The sequence below is a fragment of the Giraffa tippelskirchi genome, chromosome 4 (genome assembly GCF_054371585.1).
Source record: "Giraffa tippelskirchi isolate mGirTip1 chromosome 4, T2T-mGirTip1v1.2.pri, whole genome shotgun sequence".
Classification (NCBI taxonomy): Eukaryota; Metazoa; Chordata; class Mammalia; order Artiodactyla; family Giraffidae; genus Giraffa; species Giraffa tippelskirchi.
This window is the reverse complement of record NC_137278.1, coordinates 110115809-110136285: the sequence shown is the minus strand read 5'-3', so window position 1 is coordinate 110136285 and position 20477 is coordinate 110115809. Positions and strand designations below refer to the sequence as shown.

Sequence of the window (20477 nt, the reverse complement as noted above, 5' to 3'; positions counted from 1 at the left end):
AGGCACCCTATGATATAAATATGGTACAGTAGAACACTGGATTTAAAGTATTTCACTTTGCATTCATACAGTTTACCTATTCAGGCAGGTGGCGAACTAAAGAGTTACTTCAGACTTATTCATACGTAGTTAATTAAAGATTATATCAGAAGTTACTCCAAACAATCATGTCATCAAAAAGGCCTAGTTTATAAAGCATCAGAATAGTTCACACTCATCTACATAGTTATTTAAATAGTTATAATGTACACACTCAGGAATATTTTTTGTCCAACACTTTTTAAAAAGTGAGTCAAGCTGTCAGAAGAGACCTCTGCATTTCTGGAAGTGTAACTAGAATGAATGGTGCTTGTCACTGAGGTACAAACAAGGCCATCTATTTGGACACCAGGGAGGCAGCAGGAGACAGTTGACTACACAAAAAAATTGACCCACAAGCTCCATGATTCCTCATTCCAAATCTGTGGTGAGGTCACCTTGAGAGAAGTTGAATAAATAGGCCCTACTGATGACTAAGTAAAAAGCACATTTGGAGTTTTAAATTGTGAACACTTAATTATGGCCATCTAGACTCCAAGCCAATAATGCCCAGGGCAGGTGCTTGCTATTTACTTTCTCCATGTAGACTTTACAACTACTTCTCATAGTTCAGTTTGCCAAAGACAATCATTTCAAGAAACAAGGAATTCAAAATTCTTTTGAGTCACTATGGTTTTTTAAAAAAAAGTCAGTAGGAAGAACAGAAGCTCTATGGCTCATGCAAAAGGGCAGCTCCTTAAAACTCCATCCTCCTTTCAGGAGCAGACCCGACTTACCTAACAAGTCAGTGTAAAGGGCCTCTTCCAGATCGCCCAGCATCGTCAGGATGACATCTTCATCCAGATGGGCTGTGCCTTCCCGCAGGCAGCTTTCTCCCTCCTCCTCAGCCCAGCTCCTGCTGAGGCTGCCGGGCCTGGAGGACACATTTTCATCTTCAGACCGGCTGTCTTCATCACTGTCACCTTCCAAGCCTCTTCCAGAAGTCCACTCCTCTAAGTTATCACCACCTGAGTGGCTGGCGGGAAGGAGGCTCCAGGCCCCAGGGAGGCTGGTGTGGTACAGGGACTGCGCGGAGCGGGACAAGCACCTGGAGAGCGAGCGCCTCTCTGCATAGCTGCATTCCCTCTGGCTGGCCTTGGCGGCATTTCCAAACCAGTTGGAAATGCGCACAGCAGGGCGCCTCTCCCCCTCAGTGGTGAGGGACAGGCTGGTCAGAGATTTCTGCTTCTGAAGACAAGCTCTCTTTGGCCTTACTTCTTTGCTCCGAAACACAGAGAGTTCAGCCGGCCGCTGCATGGCTCTCTTTATTGGCTTCTTTTTCAATTAGACTTCATATTGTCTTTCTGCACAGAGATGCCAACCGGCCCTTTGGGTTATAATTAACACATGCACTTCAAGAAAAGCCCAGGCCAGGTTCAGACATTCACGTTAGATTCTAGAGCTGTAGCACAATCAATGAGTTGCCCACAATCCAGCTTGCCACGTCATCACCCTCATCAGCAGTACTTACAAACATTTTGCTTGGACATATCGGAAGAAGAAGAGAGTTCACCAGACACTTCTCCAGCTGCAAAGTAGCACAGGAAGCCAACTACGTTTTCCAATCTTCATCCAATCACATGTCTCAGCAGGGAGATGGGTCCACATTTCACTCTATAGCTTCTGTATTCCCAAACGCGAGGAAGTGAAGCACAAGCACCCCAGATGTCTCTGGCTGTGCTTTTTTTTTTCTTCTGTCTCTCACCAGCCCTTCACTGATCTGGGTCTGCAGCCCTTAACTCTAAAGGAACTGACACGGTGTAGCACATAGAGCCTCCTCATCAGAGCCCCGTAAGAGCAGACTAAGCGCTGAAGCCAGCCCGGCACGAGCCTCTCGTGTTTTAGTATTCCACCTGCATTCGCAGATCTACGGCTCTTCCTTGCTGCTGCAGTGGATGCTGCTGGCTGCCATGGCAGCAAACATCCTGCTAAATTAAAACAGAGGCATGGAAGCGGCTGTCCAGCCTAGCATGCCACAGGTTTCAAAGCCAAGCCTGAATGAGATGCTACACGATTAACCCTCTTCACGTTTGAATCACTCTAGGCTACCCCGCCTCAGATACAGAGGCACGCGCATGCACACACACACATACACACACACACACACTCACTCTCACACATAACACACACTCCACGACACTGAGAATGACAGACTAATTCTCCATAGCTGCAGGCAGCTGAAGCAGGCAGATCTGTCTTCTGAATGTTGGGATTCGTGCTATAAAAGCACAAATCAAATTCAAGAGTGTAAAGGACCTAAAAAAACAGAGCATGACACTCTCCACCGGCAGGCAGATAATGGTTTAAAGGGAAAGACTTCACCTTCTCTTTTAAAGAGCAAATTCAAGGGCTTTTTATTTTGAAGATATTTAACATTATACAATCCTATTGTACAATAAAAATCAAGGTTTCTTCCTATAAAAATAGCAAAAAATAAAACCTTTAAAAGTTTTTTTTTTTTTTCCCTTTGGAGAAGGGATATTTTTACTCAAAACATATAATTGAGAGTTAATGGCTAAGTGTGTGGAAGACAGTGACGTGCCAAAAACATAAAATGTATATTATGTTTTCTGACATGGAGCATTTTTCCTAGTCTATTCTATAAACCTATCACTGTGTAGTCAGCTCTTTATTTTTAATCTTTTGATAAAAAGCAGAAAACCTAAAGGGTAAATTTCTTATATTTATCTTGCACTGGTTACAATAACCATCCTGAAATTCTGATTTTAGGAAGACTTTTAAAATACTTATCAAGTATAGTAGAGACCGTGTTCTACTGAGAGCTAATGAGAAGTGTATCAAGGAAAAGCTTATGAGATTTTTTCTGTCCATAAACATTCCTCTCCAAAAGGGGGAAGCATGGAGAAACAGATTAAAATATTTGTGTCATTCAAAGTGATATAATTCCCTAGCACATAATTTTCTGAGCTAATATAATCAAATTAATTCTGATTTTTCACCTCATATTGCTAACTTCAACTAGGTGTTGTTGTTGTTATTTGCTCATTCATGTCAGATTCTTTTGCGACCACATGGACTATAGCCTACCAGGCTCCTCTGTCCATTGGATTCACCAGGCAAGAATACTGAAGTGGATTGCCATTTACTTCCCCAGGGGATCTTGCTGACCCAGGGATCAAACCCAAGTCTCCTGCATTAGCAGGTGGATTCTTTACCACTGAGCCACCAAGGAAGGCCAAAGCTGGGGGTAGGGGGATGCCCAATCTTCTAACTACATAAATTATCATTACAATGTACACTGCGTACACCTTTACATATGATAACAACTTACTTTGCAAAATTAATTGTTTCTTATGCTCAAGCTCAAGAGGGACCACCAGTACACAGATACATAAAAGAGAATCAGATGGAAAGAACGGCAATTATCTGTGATAAAAAATTTTGCGATTAAATGAACCTGTGAATTGTAAGTACAGATTCTCAATTCTCCACTCGTCAAAAATAAATTCTGTTTATATAAAATGTGCTTAAGTCTCCCCTGGTGGCTCAATGGTAAAGAATCCACCTGCTAATGCTGGAGCCTCAGGTTTAGTCTCTGATCCTGGTAGATCCCACCTGCTGCTCATAGATCAACTAAGTACCACAATTATTGAACCTGTGCCCTAGGGCCTGGGAATGGCAACTACTGAAGCCTGCCTGCCCTAGAGTCTGTGCTCTGCAACAAGAGGAGCCACCCAACTAGAAGCTTGCACACTGAAACTAAAGGCTAGCCCTGCTGGCGGCAACCAGAGAAAAGCCTGTGCTGCAACAAAGACCTAGCACAGCCAAAAATAAATATCACACTTAAATAAAATGAGGGTACAAAGGCTAAATCATAGAAACTGAAAACTGTTCTTCTAAAACATCATTTTATAAAGTGTTTTTTTTAAAGATTAGAAAGCTACTCCACTTTGGAATTTTGTTTTGCTTATTTTTTTCTTCATTTGGAGTTACTGTGATCCAGTGAATCACCTAGATTACAAGATCAGAGTAAATTTGTTAAGGTTAGAAAACATTAATTTGTTTGATAGGTATTATGCTAAAGTACACATGTAGCATCTTCTAAGTCTTACAGATCCACCAAAAATGGAATTCTTATCCTTGAGGCATCAAGAGTTGAGCATATATAAGTAAAAGCAATAATGATGCCCTCTCTTTACACAAGGAAACTTGTGTACCAGTCAGCTTAGACCAGCGGTTCTCAAACCTAAATGTTCAGAACCTCTCTGAGGGTTTATTACAACTTAGCCGGCGGTGCCCCATCCCCAGCCCTATTCATTCAGACAGTCTGAAAGGAGCTTGAGATTTTGCATTTCTAACATATTCCCAGGTTATGTAGTAGATACTGCTGACTCTGGAACCCCACTTTAAGAACATATAGGCTGAGACTAGTGGTTTTCAACTGGGTCCTCCTGAGGGGCTATTTAGCAGTATCAGGAGACAGTTTTATTTGTCACAAATAGGGGTGTGGTATTTCTGACAGCTGGGAGGTAGAGGCCAATGATGCTGCTACACATGTTACAATGACAGGGAACCTCCTCCCACCCAACAAAGAATTATGCAGACTACATGTCAGTGGTTCCGAGGTTGAGAAATTCTGGCTTAGATTAAGTTATACTGTATTTATAAATGATTTAGAAATGTCAGTGGCTTACAGTAACAAAGATGCACTTTTGCTCACATTAATGTCCACTCTATGTTGGCTGCAGTTCTGATCCAAGTACCCTTCATACTAAGAACCATAATAAAAGAGCAACTTCTCACAGTCTGGGATATGTTGATACGAAAGAGGGAAAAAGAGATGAGAAATACCAGTTTCTGCTCAAGAATGGCTCATGTCATTTTTCCATTCATGATTATTGGTCAAACGAATCCACATGGTCCATTCTGATTCAGTGGGGCAAAACATATAATCTTCCTGTAGAAGTGAATTTAGGAAGGGGATTGGATTCAGTAATGAGGGGCTGGTTATTTTGAAGACATAATCGTAATAGACAGAAGCATCAGAAGGGCATTTGCGTTTGTCTCTTTGTTTAAAGACTTTGTCAGCTTGTAGTTATAGTAGCTCTTCCTCTGGGAACTATATCCATAAATCCTTAAGTTTGCCCTGAACAACAGCTGGGAACCTAATTATTGCTTCTCTAGAGGCAGTTATCTCTGCTTGCTTTGGGAGTACATTTAAACATGGGTGTATTCATACATATTTATATTAAACTGTTTAAATGTATGCTACACAAGGCAGAAGAGGAAGCCTCAGGGTATAAGAGACAAACACCCCCAATCAATGCTGAAAATGTGAATCACTCTAATTTAGCCAATACCTCACATAAAACATAGCTACTACAATGTTCTGAAAAGGAATGTTTTTGATCTCTTTAGTAAGCACAATTACAAAGCAACTATTTAAGTAGAAGATCTAAACTGATTTAAAATGACCTGAGCTTGATCATCTTAGTTTTTATAAATGTCCAAGAAAGAAGGAAGATAAATGATCATTTACAAAGGTCTTAAATATGAAGTATTTCCCATTATTCAATACAGAGTCTGAAAAGTCAGAAAAAGACACATGTAACCATTAGTTTATCTCTCTGTTTAATCTAAATTCTTACTTCCTGAATTCATCCAATTATTTAATTACAAATGACATATTGGCTTTGCTGATTCTGTTTCAGTTTGGCATCTACCATCATTTTTCAGTTGAATATAAATTCTAGATAAAGGTTAAAAAGTGGATTAAATAAATGTTATAAACATTGGTAGATAGCCTTATGCAAAACAAGGGACATATGTGGATGTATGTACTAAAAAATATCTAAAAACTTTCTAAATAATTCCAGTAAAATGAAAAGTAAAGCTCAGTTTACATCTGGCAGAATCTCCTGGCACTTGATGAAAGGGATGGTTTCTGAGGCCAAATTCTTTTTGTCAATGAAATAGAGAATAAACCCCAAGCCAAGCAGTAAAATCTAAACCGTTATTTCAGCCGGACTTGTAATATTGAGAGCACGGCATGACTCCTAAAGGATAGGCTGGAAGCAAGAAGCTCACTCACTCTGTCATAAATTACATGACACAGATCACCTGACTGCAATAATTAATAGAAACATTATCATTAGATAGGATGCGTATTACTAGTTTCCTCCCCAAGAACTGAGAAACAATAGGAAACTTAAGAGAAATACACAGAGACTTTGGAAGGATATAAGGTCTCTAAATTGTAAAAGTCTTGGGCTTTCTCTAGAAAATGCTATTTTATTGAGTATCATTCATTTCTGATACTTATATTTACACCTCAATTTAACTACATTTTTAACTTCTGGGACCATTTAATCATGAAGACACTGTTGTTATAAATTCACATGAGTTATATAACAAGCTGAGCTTCCTAGGCAACTTAGTGAATCCCTCTAACAATTCTGCTTTTCCAAATGAACCATTCAGGTTTGCTCCTTAACAGTATCAGAGAACTTTACAGGTCATGCATCTCACAGGTCATGCAGTAGAGGTGCTTTTAATGTTTGTTTACGCACAAAAGGGGATTTTCTTGGGTAACACAGCATAAAAGTGCAGGGAAGAATGGAGAGAGAGTTTCTGACATGGCTTGTTCAAGAGCTCAGACATTGAGCTAATTCTCTCCTACTTTAGGTTCTGTTGTCTCTACATTTGTTTCACGGGAGCGTGAAAGTAACTGACAGCACCTCCAAGCTTTCTTTTGATTAACTTCGGACCTAGTGGAAAAACACAGGTCTCTTTCCTAACAGTTAAGTAAAGTTCTGAGACTGATTCTCACTGGTTCCAATTCAACTGAATTGGGTCACATGTCCACCCTTGAAAGAGTCACTGTGGTCAACAGAACAGGTTGTTCTGAATGGATCTGCTTGGGTAAATTTCATCTGAATCACATGAACAAAGGTTGATGAGACTATGGTTGGTTCCCAAAAAGAAAATCAAGGCACTGTTTTTAGAAGATGTGGCAATGTGGTCAGATAAGATTGCACCAGGACATCAAGGTATGGCCATTGTGAAGCCAATGATATTTAAGATACAGAGCTTCTAACTTGATTGAAACCCTTTCTAAACAACGCAATTTTGTATTTTTTAAAATTATTTTCAGGCTTTTCCAAATTGTATAGCCTCTAAAAATTCACAAAATCTGATCTTATCCAGCCAAGACTAACTGCATCAGAGGAGTTCTACATTTTTTACATGTATGAGGTCCCCACAGCAACATTTAGCAGTAAGGGTTCAACAATAACACTAGCACTGAAACTGTGGGTTAAGAAAATCCCAAATGTACTCAATTTTATAACAAGAAATAGAAGAAAATAGTAAGGTAAGTAATTTTTTTTTCAAAATTTTTTCATTGAAGTTGCTTTTTCCTGGAATATTATTTACTGATTTCTTTATCTATTAGAATTCTACTATACACATGTGTGATCTTCTTTTAAGTCCTAAATAAATCTTTACAGCAAAGTTAGTTGTACCCATAAATCTAGTAATTCAATTATTCACGGTGTTAAAGTTTGTCTCTTATTCCTCTATAGGAGAACTCATGTCTTAGGCATGTTTGTTTTCCCAATCCTTGGCATGCTTGGCGTGTATAAAGTACCAGTGATGATTACTGAAAAGATGAATGGAAATAAAACCATATCTCACAATAATCCTGTGAGTTTATTAAGCATCATTATAGTCACCTCATAAAAAAGGGAACCAAAGAATAATTCAAACAGCTAAATAATAGCAATGCAAAAGCCAGAATTAATTTTTTCTACTTCCTAGAACATTTACCTGCTCATATCTCACACTGTCTTTGAAGACATATTCTATGGGCTAGTCTAAAGTATGGTTTAGCAATAAAATCAAGTGTTTGTGTACTTTGTGGTTTCTGTAGCAATAAGAGAAATCAGAAAGAGAAATAAAGTGGTGGAAGAGATTGAGAAAAGTTGTTTTTTATTATGATTGGAGAGATAGCAGCATCCTGTGGGCTATGGAGTGATTTGGTATAGAGGGAGATATTAAAGAGGTAGAGGAGAAACTAATTCAAGCAAAAGTGGAGTAAATAGGTATACATGCTGACCACAGGAAAAGACCCTGATGCTGGGAAACACTGAAGGCACGAGGAGACAGAGACGACAGAGGGTGAGATAGTTGGATGGCATTACCGACTCAATGGACATGAGTTTGAGCAAACTCTGGGAGATTGTGAAGGACAGGGAAGCCTGCCCGGCGTGCTGCAGTCCATGGGGTCACAAAGAGTCAAACACGACTTAGCAACTGAACAACAACAAATAAGTACAAATGCTGGGCATGGGTAGGCATGGTGGCAGGGGTTTGTGAAATTCTTTTTTCTCTGCTTAAGTGGTATTGGAGATTTGAGAAGCAGAGCAAAGGTATAAAATTGTCATCCAAAACCTTGAGATTGTTCTTAGATGACAAAAAAGAGTAAATGCACCAGAGAAATATACAATGATTGCCAGGAAGCATTAATTACTCAGTTGGTGCTCATGAATGTAAAGCAAATCACATCAACATGTCATGTGTTTTTCTCCAGGTTCACTCATTGCGGGTACAGACTAGGTGGAGATTTGAATGTCACTAGGTCTATGGTTTCATCATATGAGTACAATGAAGTATGAGAGGGGGTAAGGGAGTAAAGAGTACATGCAAAAGTAAAATCATATTCAGTCACTATAGGAATTCATCTGATTAAGGAAGAAAGCATATGTAGAGTTTGGTGAGGGTAAGTAAAAAGGAGTGGGATCAATGATTTAGACGTCTTAGAAGCAGTGGTGTTGTCAGAGAATGAAAGGGAAGGCACTGAAAAGAAAAGAGGTTGTCATGAGCAAGAGTGGGCTGCATGCAAGTGGGATTTTAGAGAAGGTGCAGATTCTGATGATGCCCAGATCTAGGGTATGAACAGGAGAGTAAGTGGCTCAAGGAGGGATAAGAAGACAAGATCATTAGAAGAAATGCCAGGGTTTGCCATCTCACTGGTCTCCTTCCCTATGACTGTCATCCTCTCATCACTGCTCTACCAGTATTCTCTCACCTAGATTTCTCCAGGTATGGTACTCCAAAGATAGCTTCCTGAATATAAGTAAATATCTTTCTTTCATGAAATCTCCAGTTCGCATTGACAGAAATTTTCAATATTCCACTACAGACTCACTTTAAACACATGATCATAAGAATGACACAATCAAATTAGCCTCATTTCAGCACTTATTTGCCATTTTCTTTTATTATTTATTATATTCCTATCTAAGTTATAGACTCAAATCTATGATTCGACATCAATAATTATTGTAAAAACTAATTTTATACCTTCTAATAAATCCATCAGGCTATTGTATAATGCTAAAGTCTAGTTTATATTTCACTTTCAAATATTTTATTAAAATCAGAACATTAAATGGAAATTAAAAAAAAATTCCAGTTTTATTGAGATAGAATTGGCATATAGTACTGTACAAGTTTAAGGTGTACAACATAATGATTTGACTCACATAAGTAGAAATATTAGCTGGAAGTATGAAAAAATGATCAAATGATCAAAAGGATAAAAAAACTGAAGAAAGAATCAAACATGTTATTGATTCAATCAGAGATACTAAGTGATATACTAATTTCAGAGAGACAAGTTTCTTTGTAAAATTCACATAAAAATCAGAAGTCAAAGTATAATAAATGGATTTTCTCCTACAGATTTGAGTTCTTGTATTTTGTAGGCATACTATTTGAAGGCATTCATGAATAAAGAAATGTGTAAAACATATATATCTCCATACCACACTATGTTTAAATAAAATATAGTCACACTACAGATACATATCATCAAATCACCATGGGGTGACCTGGAACTATGGGAAACCAACGCCTTCTCCAAGTGATTGAAAAAATCTACAAATTGTTCAAGCAATTCCCCCCATAACATCCCCATAGCTATGCCTTGGCATTACCATTTCGGCCCTTACCCTGCACTGACCCATTTTAATTCCCGTGTGAAAACTCTAAAGCCTAATGATATCATGGATGTTAATTCCAAAAGGAACTCTTGGGATGCTGTGCTGTCATTGTTGTCAATATCCATTGGTGGATACTGCAGTAACGGCTAATGCTTGCCAAAGTGTTTAAAGTCTGATGAAGTGAGGAAGTTTCTTAACTTCCAAATTTTTGATATGGTTAGGCTCATGAGGTTCAGAGCAGTTATTTGAGTCCTTGGAGTACTGTGGTAATTTAAAAAAAACTAAATAGTTTTTTTAGTTTTTTCCTTAGGAATAGACAAGGGCTGAGCCAGAGATTTATTGAACTAACAAACACACCTCTATGTCTATGGATTCTTATACTTGGAAACAGATAAAATGTTCTTAAACCCTCTTCCCCCTTGTTGTTGTTGTTGTTCAGTCACCCAGTCATGTCCGACTCTTTACGACCCCATGGACTGCAGCATGCCAAGCCGCCCTGTCCCTCACCATCTCCTGGAGTTTGCCCAAGTTCATGTTCATCACGTCAGTGATGCCGTCCAGCGATCTCATCTTCTAACTTCTGCCCTCTATCTTTCCCAGAATCAGGGACTTTCTATCATTAGGAGCATTGTATTGTGTTAAGAGCCTACTTAGTTCCTCGTGAATATGGACCTGTGTATAATAAAATTATACCAAAAGCCTTCGCTATGTGCCTAGGCTTGTCTAGATCCTAGGAAAAACAATGCACTAATGCTGAGAATCCGACAAATTGGGTCTGGAATTTGTATATGGAATTTTTTTTACATTATTTATATAAAATGAAAAAATTTCCATGATTAGATTTTTCACAGAATACACATTTAGAGCCACTCTGCAGAAATATACAAAATAATACAGAATTGAAGATGAAGTAGGGTTGGACTGACCATGAAAATTTAATATTCCCATCTGATCATTAATATTTTTTCAATCTGCAAATACATTCAAGGACTGCTTTATTAACAACAGAAGTTTCTCCAGATTGTCTCTGACAGTATTCAACTTGACTGAGGGCAACAATTACTTAAAATCTCATCCTCTGAGAGCACTATCCTTCTGTAAAGAGATCACTACAAAGAGATCATTCTAAGCAGAACAGTCAAATACCTAAACATCTCTGAAGCAGGAAATATACACAGTCCATATATGCCTAAGGGAAAACAGTATAGCACAAATATGATTTAATAAAAAAGACTTATGTAGAGAGATTACAAGAATTCTGAGTTTGACCTATGCATCAATCAGGTCACTTACCAGATATCTCCTCTAGGCACTGCTTAGCTGTCTTACTGTATGATAAATCCATCTTGGTAGGACTGGTACAGGAGTCAGCAGATGGTAAAGAGGTACCTTCATTTTCTGAATGAGCTCTGAAATAAACCAAGAAGACAGAAATACAAATTGCTGTCATCAGTGACTCATCAAAGTTCTCTAATACAAGAAGAAATCAATGTATTAAAAGTTTTCCATTAAGGTGAATGAACATTTCTTTACGTCTGAGAAATTTATTTTTCACATAAAACCGAGATACACTGGTTGTAGTGAGATATTAAATCAGAATTCTTAGACATCTCTAAGTTTGAAAGCTTGTAATTAACAATGTATTTTTTTATTTGACAAAAGGTTTGAAAAGATTCTTTTTGCTGTTTTAGAGAACGTCTGGCTAAATTGTGTTCTTCTGAGGATAACAGAAGCATTGAAAGTAACCCAAATATTCTTTCCCTGCAAATTCTATAAAATATATCCTAAAATACAAAGTATATGTAAAATAAATACTGACTTTGCTATGGGCTATAAATGTCACTATGATGTTTTCATTTCAGAAAAAAGTCAATCAAAAATAAATTCTCATTCTGAAAACACCCTTTTTATATTGTTTTACATTTTATCTATATATGTGCATGGATATGAATTTGTGTGTGATTAATATGTAAAGATTAGGTCTAATTAAATAAAAAGAACTCCACAGAGGGACTGCACATGTTTTGATAGTCCAATCTTCATGCATTGCTTCTTCCTTTTATGCACAGACAAACGTTTTAAGAGGTTCTATCTTTCCTTATGCAGTTTCAAAATCTACATATATTTGGTCAAGAATACCACATACTTAGAAAGTCCACACCATGAAGTATAAGAGAAAGAAGGAGACAAGACAATACAGCAGTGTACACTGGACTTTGTTCTTCATAGTTACCTTATTTGTTTGGGGCCCCATTCCTACAGGGTTTGGACCATGGAAAGTGATCACTAAATATTTCTTACTTTAAAAAAAAATCTAAAAAGAATATTTATATGTGAAAAAAATATTCAGTATATCTTTAATAAATTTTTACCTAATATCTTACTTTTATTTTAAATCCTGGTTTTGTTTAAGAGAAAATAAAGTGTAGTCACTGATGTTAGAAATATTTTTTTTATTTATCGGACATATCTAGAAAGTCTGAAAAATTCATTAGGATCTTAATAAGTCATGGAAAATTAAATGCTGTGTGTATGTATACAGGAATTGATATAATAAAAGAATGATAGAGAGAAGGCAATGGCAACCCACTCCAGTACTCTTGCCTGGAAAATCCCATGGACGGAGGAGCCTGGTAGGCTGCCGTCCATGGGGTTGCTAAGAGTCAGACACGACTGAGCAACTTCACTTTCACTTTTCACTCTCATGCATTGGAGGAGGAAATGGCAACCCACTCCAGTGTTCTTGCCTGGAGAATCCCAGGGACAGCGGAGCCTAGTGAGTTGACATCTAAGGGGTCGCACAGAGTCGGACACGACTGAAGCAATTTAGCAGCAGCAGCAGCAGCAGAGGCATGCAAGAGTTCATAGAAAGCTGTGCCTTGACCTCCAGTGATTTCTGGCAGACATTCCTAATTTTCAGGCAAAGTCCCAAATTACAAATACTTATTTCTCTCCTATTTTGACAGCACTTCATACTCTCACAATGTGACATTTGTGCAATTACTTGATAAATGTTCATCTCCAAAGTAGAGTCCATTTTCCATATTTGAGCTCACCATTATACCCCAATGCCTAGCCCCAAGTCTAGCACATATATGAATGAATAAATCTTATCAGTAGTGATTATAAAATAGTGTTCTTGGTGGGTAAAATATATGGAAGGAAGCTTGCTATAGTGATGCATGCTGTGGGTCTAGTTGGAAACTTGGCTCTCTAAGCAGTTATTAACGCATGTGACCTTGCTAAGTTACTTAGTTCCTCTGAACCTCAATTTGCTTATGTGCCAAAGTAAAGAAAAATATGCTCTTCACAAAATAACTGTGAGCTCAAGTGCTATAATTACTAAAGGTCTGGAAAAGCATTCTCTTGAGGCTTGTGGGATTCTGGCCAGTGTTAAAATGTGGGGAGTACACCTGGCTCTCTGTGCTATTTATTTTCTTCTGTGGCCCCCAGAGTCTCCTATTTCCCCTGTCTATTGTCCATGCCCACTCACTTCTAAAGTTCATTTTCATCTATTCCTCCACCTGGGCTCTTTACTTGTGAGCATTGCACCTCCTCGGCCTACTCTTTAGCCTGGTGTCTATGAATGAGGGGGGAAATATTCCTCTGACATTTTCTAAGGATTGTTATCACTTGCAGAAGTTTAAATTGATGGCATATAGTGAAACAGGAGACCCCGGGAGAGTGTACTGGCTGCCTGCCAAGGAGTCTCTGAGAGGAATGAGTGGTAAGGTGACCTGGCCTCTCACACGCTGTGTCACGGAGAGCAGTTCTCCAAGGAGTCTCTGAGACTCCGCATGCGCGGTTAGGTGATCTGGCTGGGAGCCAGGGTGGTCTACAGTCATACAGGTTCAGAGTTCACAGCCTGGCCTCTCAGACTCTGAGTCGTGGAGAGCAATTCTCCAAGATGCTTGTCTAATGCCCAACGCGAGCTGGGTCTTCCAAAACAAAACCTGAGCTATCTCAGGAATCAGAATACTTGTAGCCGTGTTAGCTATAAAGATGCAGAGCATTTCTCTCTAGGAAAATCTCTAAAGAGCAAAAGAATATTGAGAATGCATTTGGGGAGTAGAGCTTTTCTTTGCTGCAAATAAACACACCTTAAAAAGTACTTCTCAGTGTATGGCTATCTTCCTCAGTATATGAAACCTGGTACTTAATTCCATTGGCTAAGTCCTCACTCTTAGATAAAAAGTATTCAAACTTCAGTCTTAGAAACCTTTGTTTTATTTTATTTTTTAATGTGACAGTGAACATTTCTGGCTGATTTGCTCTTTAACTTCCCTTTTTTTTTTCTTTGTTGTTTTTAGTTTAGGTCACAAGAGATAATTTTATTTACACCACATTTTCACATTCTTTGGTGTATGTGTCACTATATTCCCTATCTGTCCAACTCTTTGCGACCCCATGGACTGTAGCCTACCAGGTTCCTCTGTCCATGGGATTTTCCAGGCAAGAATACTGGAGTGGGTTGCCATTTCCTTCTCTAGGAGATCTTCCTGACACAGGGATTGAACCCAGGTCCCCTGCATTGTAGGCAGACGCTTTACCGTCTGAGCCACCAGGGAAGCTCTCATTCCCTATCTAAGCTACCTACAATAGCAATGTAGAGCAACACATTGATTAAGGGAAGGAACATAGATAAGTTAAACTTCAAATAATTATAAAAAGGCCCCGAGAAATCATCTTTGGTTTGTAATCACATGTATGTGGTTCCAGACCTCCTGCTCTACATATGTTACAAGCGATCTATTTCTCCACGATTTGTACCTCACTTTTTTTTAAAGTGGAGTCAGATTTTAACTCTAGTCTCTAGAGGGACAATCAATGCTAACTGGTAAAGATTTAACTTTTATACAAATGATCAAAGAAGTTCAGTTTAAACTCTGAATACTCTGAGCATGTCCTCTATTTTTGTGCATGCTTCATTCCAGTAAAATAAAAGGCTCCAGGGATGATTCATAAAATAACTCACGAAGACTTAAGAATCAATAGTGCTCTCTAATCAAAAGGTACAGTCACAGTGGCATCAATCACTGTTTCCATGTAAATTGATATTGAACTCTCCTCATATTGACTGGGAAAAGGAAAAAAAAATGAGTATCATGATGTTCTTTCAAACTATTTAGAAGACATTATCCTGTGCAGACTATCTGACTGCATTTACAACATGGTCAACATGTTACAAGTGCTTATTGAAACTGTAAGATATGGCATGGCAAAAACACCATTTAATTTATTTAGAGTTCTAGTATTAATAAGTTAGTGGTAGCATCTGTTACTAAGAGTCTTAGTAGGTAAAAGTAGATTTCACCAATGATAAACATAAAGTTTATTTCCTGTTTAAGAGCACTCACTATGTGCCAAGTGCTATGCCTAGTGTTTTATCTAGGGCATATCAAACTCCACAACATTCCTGTCACTATTTTCTCAGTGTCTGGTTTCTTACACAATTCAGGTGTTGAAACCAATGTGACGATACTAGGAGGTAGAGCCTTTGGAAGATGATAGGATCATGAGGATGGAGCCCTTCTGTATGGGATTAGTGCCATTACAAAAGAGATCTTGAAGAGGTCCCTCACCCCTTCTACCATGTGAGGACAGAATGAGAAGATGGTCATCAAAAACCAGGAATCAGGCTCTCAACAGATACCGAATCTGCTGGCACTCTTATTTTAGACTTTTCAGCCTCCAGAACTATGAGAAATAAATGTTAGTTGTTTCAGCCGCCTAGTCTATGGTATCCTTGTTAGAGTAGCCAGAGCAGACTTAAGACACTGGTAATGTCGGTGCTGTGGATAAATTAAGGGTTTTAGAGGTGTAACAGTTTGCCCTGTATAACAAGCTAGTAGATACTTAAACTGTATTTAAACCTGGCATCTTATAAATATCGTTCTATGAACCACTACCCTACAATTTAACTCCATCCAAGTGTCTCTGGACACTGAGCATGTTAATGTATGTGATGTCTCCCCAGATAACAGATAGCTTAGCCACTAAGTTATTAACTAAGAGTCAATAATGTAACAGTACTCAATGGTCTAACCTTAATTTTACTCTTTACTACTTTAAATTTAAAAGGAAGCTATTAGGCATGCCATCTAAAGGAATTCAGCAATACATCTAAATACTATCAGTGTTCAGATTTTCAATTTCACAAATAGAAGTGTTGCACATTGGTTTATATAAAAAATATCTATCCATATGAACTCATCTTTATATGGATATACTAGTCACAAATGTGGACACAAGCAAAATTGGTTTGAATCAGCAACATTAACAAATGATCTTATAGTTCCTGCTTTATAAATTCAATGTAAAAGAAAGAAAAATCAAATATCTTTCTAAAAGCAGTTATTTTTCCTTATGGGGGTGGCAGTCAGGTGACAGCCAGGGCGAAGGCCAGCAATCTGCCAGAATGGATGGGACATTTATTAGATTTGTATGTTGTGGGAGGGTGCTGAGCAAATAAGAGAGTATACTGAGGATAGTGGGAGCCAGGCTTCTCAGGTGACAAAAGAAGGTGCAAGTATGGAAATAAGAAAGCAAGACAAAACTTTGCATGTTGATTTGGAATTGGAGGCATTGTGAATTCTGTAATAGATACCTCACTGATATTGAGATAAATGTGTTTGTGTGTATGTATACACCTATATATATTTCACCATTTAGGAAACCTAGGGGCAGTGATATCAGGCTATTAAATATTCTTTACAAAAGAACTCAAGGCACCATGGGTAAAAGCTCAAGTTAAGGCAGTGAGAGTACATGATGAGTCTAGATCAGCTTGAGCCAAAATCAAACAAAGTTATGAAAGAATAATGGAGTGAGCGGAAGTCAGTGTGAAGTGAATCCCAGTAGCCTGATTTGAGAAAATTTAAACATCACAATAAAGAGTCATTATTGATAGATTATAATCCATTGAAGACAAGAGGAGTCCATTAGTCCACACAATTTAAAGCGAGGGAGAGGGATAGAGTATAGGAGAAGGAAAAGGACGAGGGGAAAGAGGAGAAAAATAAGAAGGGACATCATTTTCTTAAAGTTGAATGGCAAGGCATACAGACAGATGGAATTAGAAATCACATGACATCAACTGGAGTAAATGATTAATTTAGGCAAGAAATCTCAATACATGCTAAAAACCTATGGGTGAAAGTGGATCAGGAATAGAATTTTTATAGTCTCCAAAATCTTCCCATAAAAATATCTGTGAAATAGAAATGGGGCAAAATAACTATAGGGTAGAAAACTAGCAAACAATATCTCAAACAAGTGATCAAATTCAACATCACTAATATGCGAAATATTAATATTATTGATACCTGAAAGGAAGGAAACAGAAAAAAAAAATCCAGCATCATTTCTGTGACATTCTAGACAAAAAGTATATGTATATTTGTAGGTCTAATCATGAGAAACTATCAAACAACCCTACACTAAGAAATAGTCTATAAAATGCTTGTCTTCAAGGACTTCCCTGGTAGTCCAGGGGTTGAGACTTTGTGCTCCAAATGAAAGGGGCTCCAGCTCAATCACTGGCAGGGGAAATAAGACCTTACATGCTGTGAAGTTAAAAAAAAAAAATATTTTCCAAGAAAAGATGAAATATAGTAAAAAGAAACAGTAGTGGTTTGGTTGGGCAATCTGGCACTGAACCTTGTAAGCTAAATACAGAAAAGGCAGTTTACCAAGTTTCTCTCTGAAGAAATGCCAACTCATAGCCATCTTCTACACAATGGACCCTCTTCTAGCATTGACTCTGTATCCCTGGCTCAGTATCCCTTAAAATACTGCTGTGTGAGGGAGGTTAAACTGCTACCCGATATCCTATGCAGATATATATATCAAATCTAGCAGAGACAAGTTTACAAGGCAAGCTTTCAATAAGCTTTAGTTTGTGCTGATGACCAATTATGCCCAGTTCACATAAAACCACAAGTGCAGTGTAATCTTTAATAATAGCTGCAGGGCTTACAAAAGTTTTATCTGCAAGATGGTTATATGCTTCATGTTTCAATCTTTGTAAACTCACAACCTCCTACTCAATATACTGGTTCAACAAACAAGTTAAACTTAAAACCATATGAGTAAGCATTTTCAAAACTAAGGTTTTGCATTGTTTGCCTTTCAGAACAGAGTATATTCAGGTGCCAATTCTCTGTGTCACTTTCTAGGAAAATCTGAGATCTCCAAAACCTTTTTACAACCTAAATCTTTCCTGAAGATCCCTAATGTTGTTGTTCAAGACACATTATATCAAACAAAAGGACACCTCTAAATTCAGACCTTCTTAATCTGATTTTATAAACCAAGTGTGTATAAAAGGTTTCTGCTTATATTTAATATTTAATCAATGGGTTTAAGAAGCACATTGGTTTTTCTCTCAGTTTAACAATGTTTTGCCTTATCTAAAGGTTGAGTTCATTTTTTTTATCCTTTGTGAAATTTTCTCCGCCTGATTCTCTCTCTTTGCCTTCAGATCTTTGCTCTATGTCCAATACACTCTTTTCTTGACATTTACTGCAAATGGTCAGAAAATAACAAAGAGCACATAGACCTCAAACTCATAAGTTATGAATCTGGTTAATAGCTATTTTGAAATTTATTGGGTGCTGTTAAAAATACTGAGGCTTAGAGAAAATATACAGGTCTTTCATTCCTCCTTGACTAACTTCACTGTTCATGTATCTTTACAAGCACAAAAAGTATAGCTGTGAATTAATGAAAGTAAAAGAAATAGAATTTAAAATGACATATGGAAAGAGGGGAGGCAATTCGGAAGGTTCAAAGGAGCTAAGGTAACAATTTTTGAACTCCAGGCAAGTTTGAAGATTGTAACATAAGGGTAGACACCAAGAAAGAAGAGGAACATGGAAAAATAAGCTTTTCCTCTTAAGTATGTTCTTACTCTTTATCTTTCTTTTCTTCCTATAAGCAGTACCTCTAATTCAAGTTTAACAAAGCTGACTCTGAAAGTCAGTAAATGTCTCCTTCATCCAGCCACTGAACCTGGTATATCCTCCCTGACCTTTCCCACTAACAATTTACTTACACAAGAAGACAAAGTAAATTTTCAGATTATGCTGCACATCCATGCTCTCAAGTGCTAGAGACTACACACTCACACAAAGTCTAAAGTGTTTGACATTCAAGAGTTTCTACTACAATCAGGCTGCGATCAATCTTCCTTTTCTAGGAAAACTGATCTTGCCAACAACCTACATATCTTGTGTTGACCCTATATATTTGGTTCCTTTAATCTTACATTTCCTTTCCTGTCCCTCTCATCTCTAAATGTCCAACTCTCACTTCTCTTTCAGAATCCAGCTTAAGTGCTACTTTTTGATTCCAACAACTAGCGTAATTTTCCATTTTTCGAAATCTCGGTTGCCAAATCTGGTTCACTACTGTTTTTGTTTTTTTTTTTTTCTTTTTACATTTCCTGCTTCATTCTGTGGTTATGTTTGAGTCAGTCTCTTTTCTACTACACTGTGGACTATAGAAAGAAAATAACATATGGCATGTGTGACATTTCACTCTGACCCTAATGCCTTATAAAGTAAAGCTATTTAACAAGGAGTCAAAAGGGGGGAGGGGAATACATGAATGAATGTCCTAAAGAGTAGATATGGTTTCATTTTGTAAATATTTTAAAGTTGCTTATATTTCAACTAAACCTTACCATTTATAGGAATAAAAGACTTTTGACTTTTTCTTATTCCACTGTACATTTTTGGCAGTGTTTCTATTCTTCTATAGTGGGTGAGTCTAAGCCATGATGATGGTGTTTCACTCAATTTTTATTTGGTTCCTATTGTGGGAGGCTTGTCCTGGGCAATTATGCTACCAAATAAAAATAGACAAGACTCTTGTTTTTCAATGAGTTTATGTTATAGTTGGAGGTGGCTGAATTCACACTTGTTATAAGTGAACAAAAAATCAGTGGATGGTGATAAACAGAATAAAACACAAGAGGACAATACAGCATACAAATCTGTCAAGAGGTATTGTGAGTGTTCCTTTGGATTAGATAGCTGAAGATAGACTGTGTTAATAAGCATCATGTAAGTAGAGCTCTGATGAAAAGGAGCCTGCTCTGATCCAGAAGAAAGTCCTGACATGCAGAGAGAACACCTATGACAAAGTCCCCAAAGCAGGACAAGTTAGTTTGCGGGAGTGTGGTTTAAGGGCTAAATAGAGGCTAGATAGGGGCCAGATTGTGTAGGAACTTGTAGGGCTTGGTAAGAAGCTTGGGTTTTACTGCATGTAATGGAAGCCGATAGACGGTCTTATGAACTTAAATGACATAAAATTTATTCTTCTAGAAGATTAGAGTCCCTGTTGTGTGAAGGATGTTACTGGAAAGAGCCAAAAGTAGATGAGAGAAGATTCACTGGAAACAAGGTGAAAATTGGTGGTACCATGTCTTGG

At 37.8% G+C, this 20477-nt stretch overlaps 1 protein-coding gene across 4 annotated transcripts in view; it reads right to left on the bottom strand.

The window, feature by feature from the left end:
* NAV3 (neuron navigator 3) overlaps positions 1–20477 on the bottom strand; it is a 375406-nt gene that overhangs the window by 168987 nt on the left and 185942 nt on the right. For 3 of the 4 annotated variants that reach the window (XM_081483945.1, XM_081483946.1, XM_081483947.1), the window contains exon 9: positions 11337–11452. In XM_081483945.1, the coding sequence (XP_081340071.1) occupies positions 11337–11452 (116 nt within the window). Of the gene's footprint in view, positions 1–815; positions 2007–11336; positions 11453–20477 lie in introns of those variants that run through there. The other variant, XM_081483948.1, reaches the window with a different exon arrangement.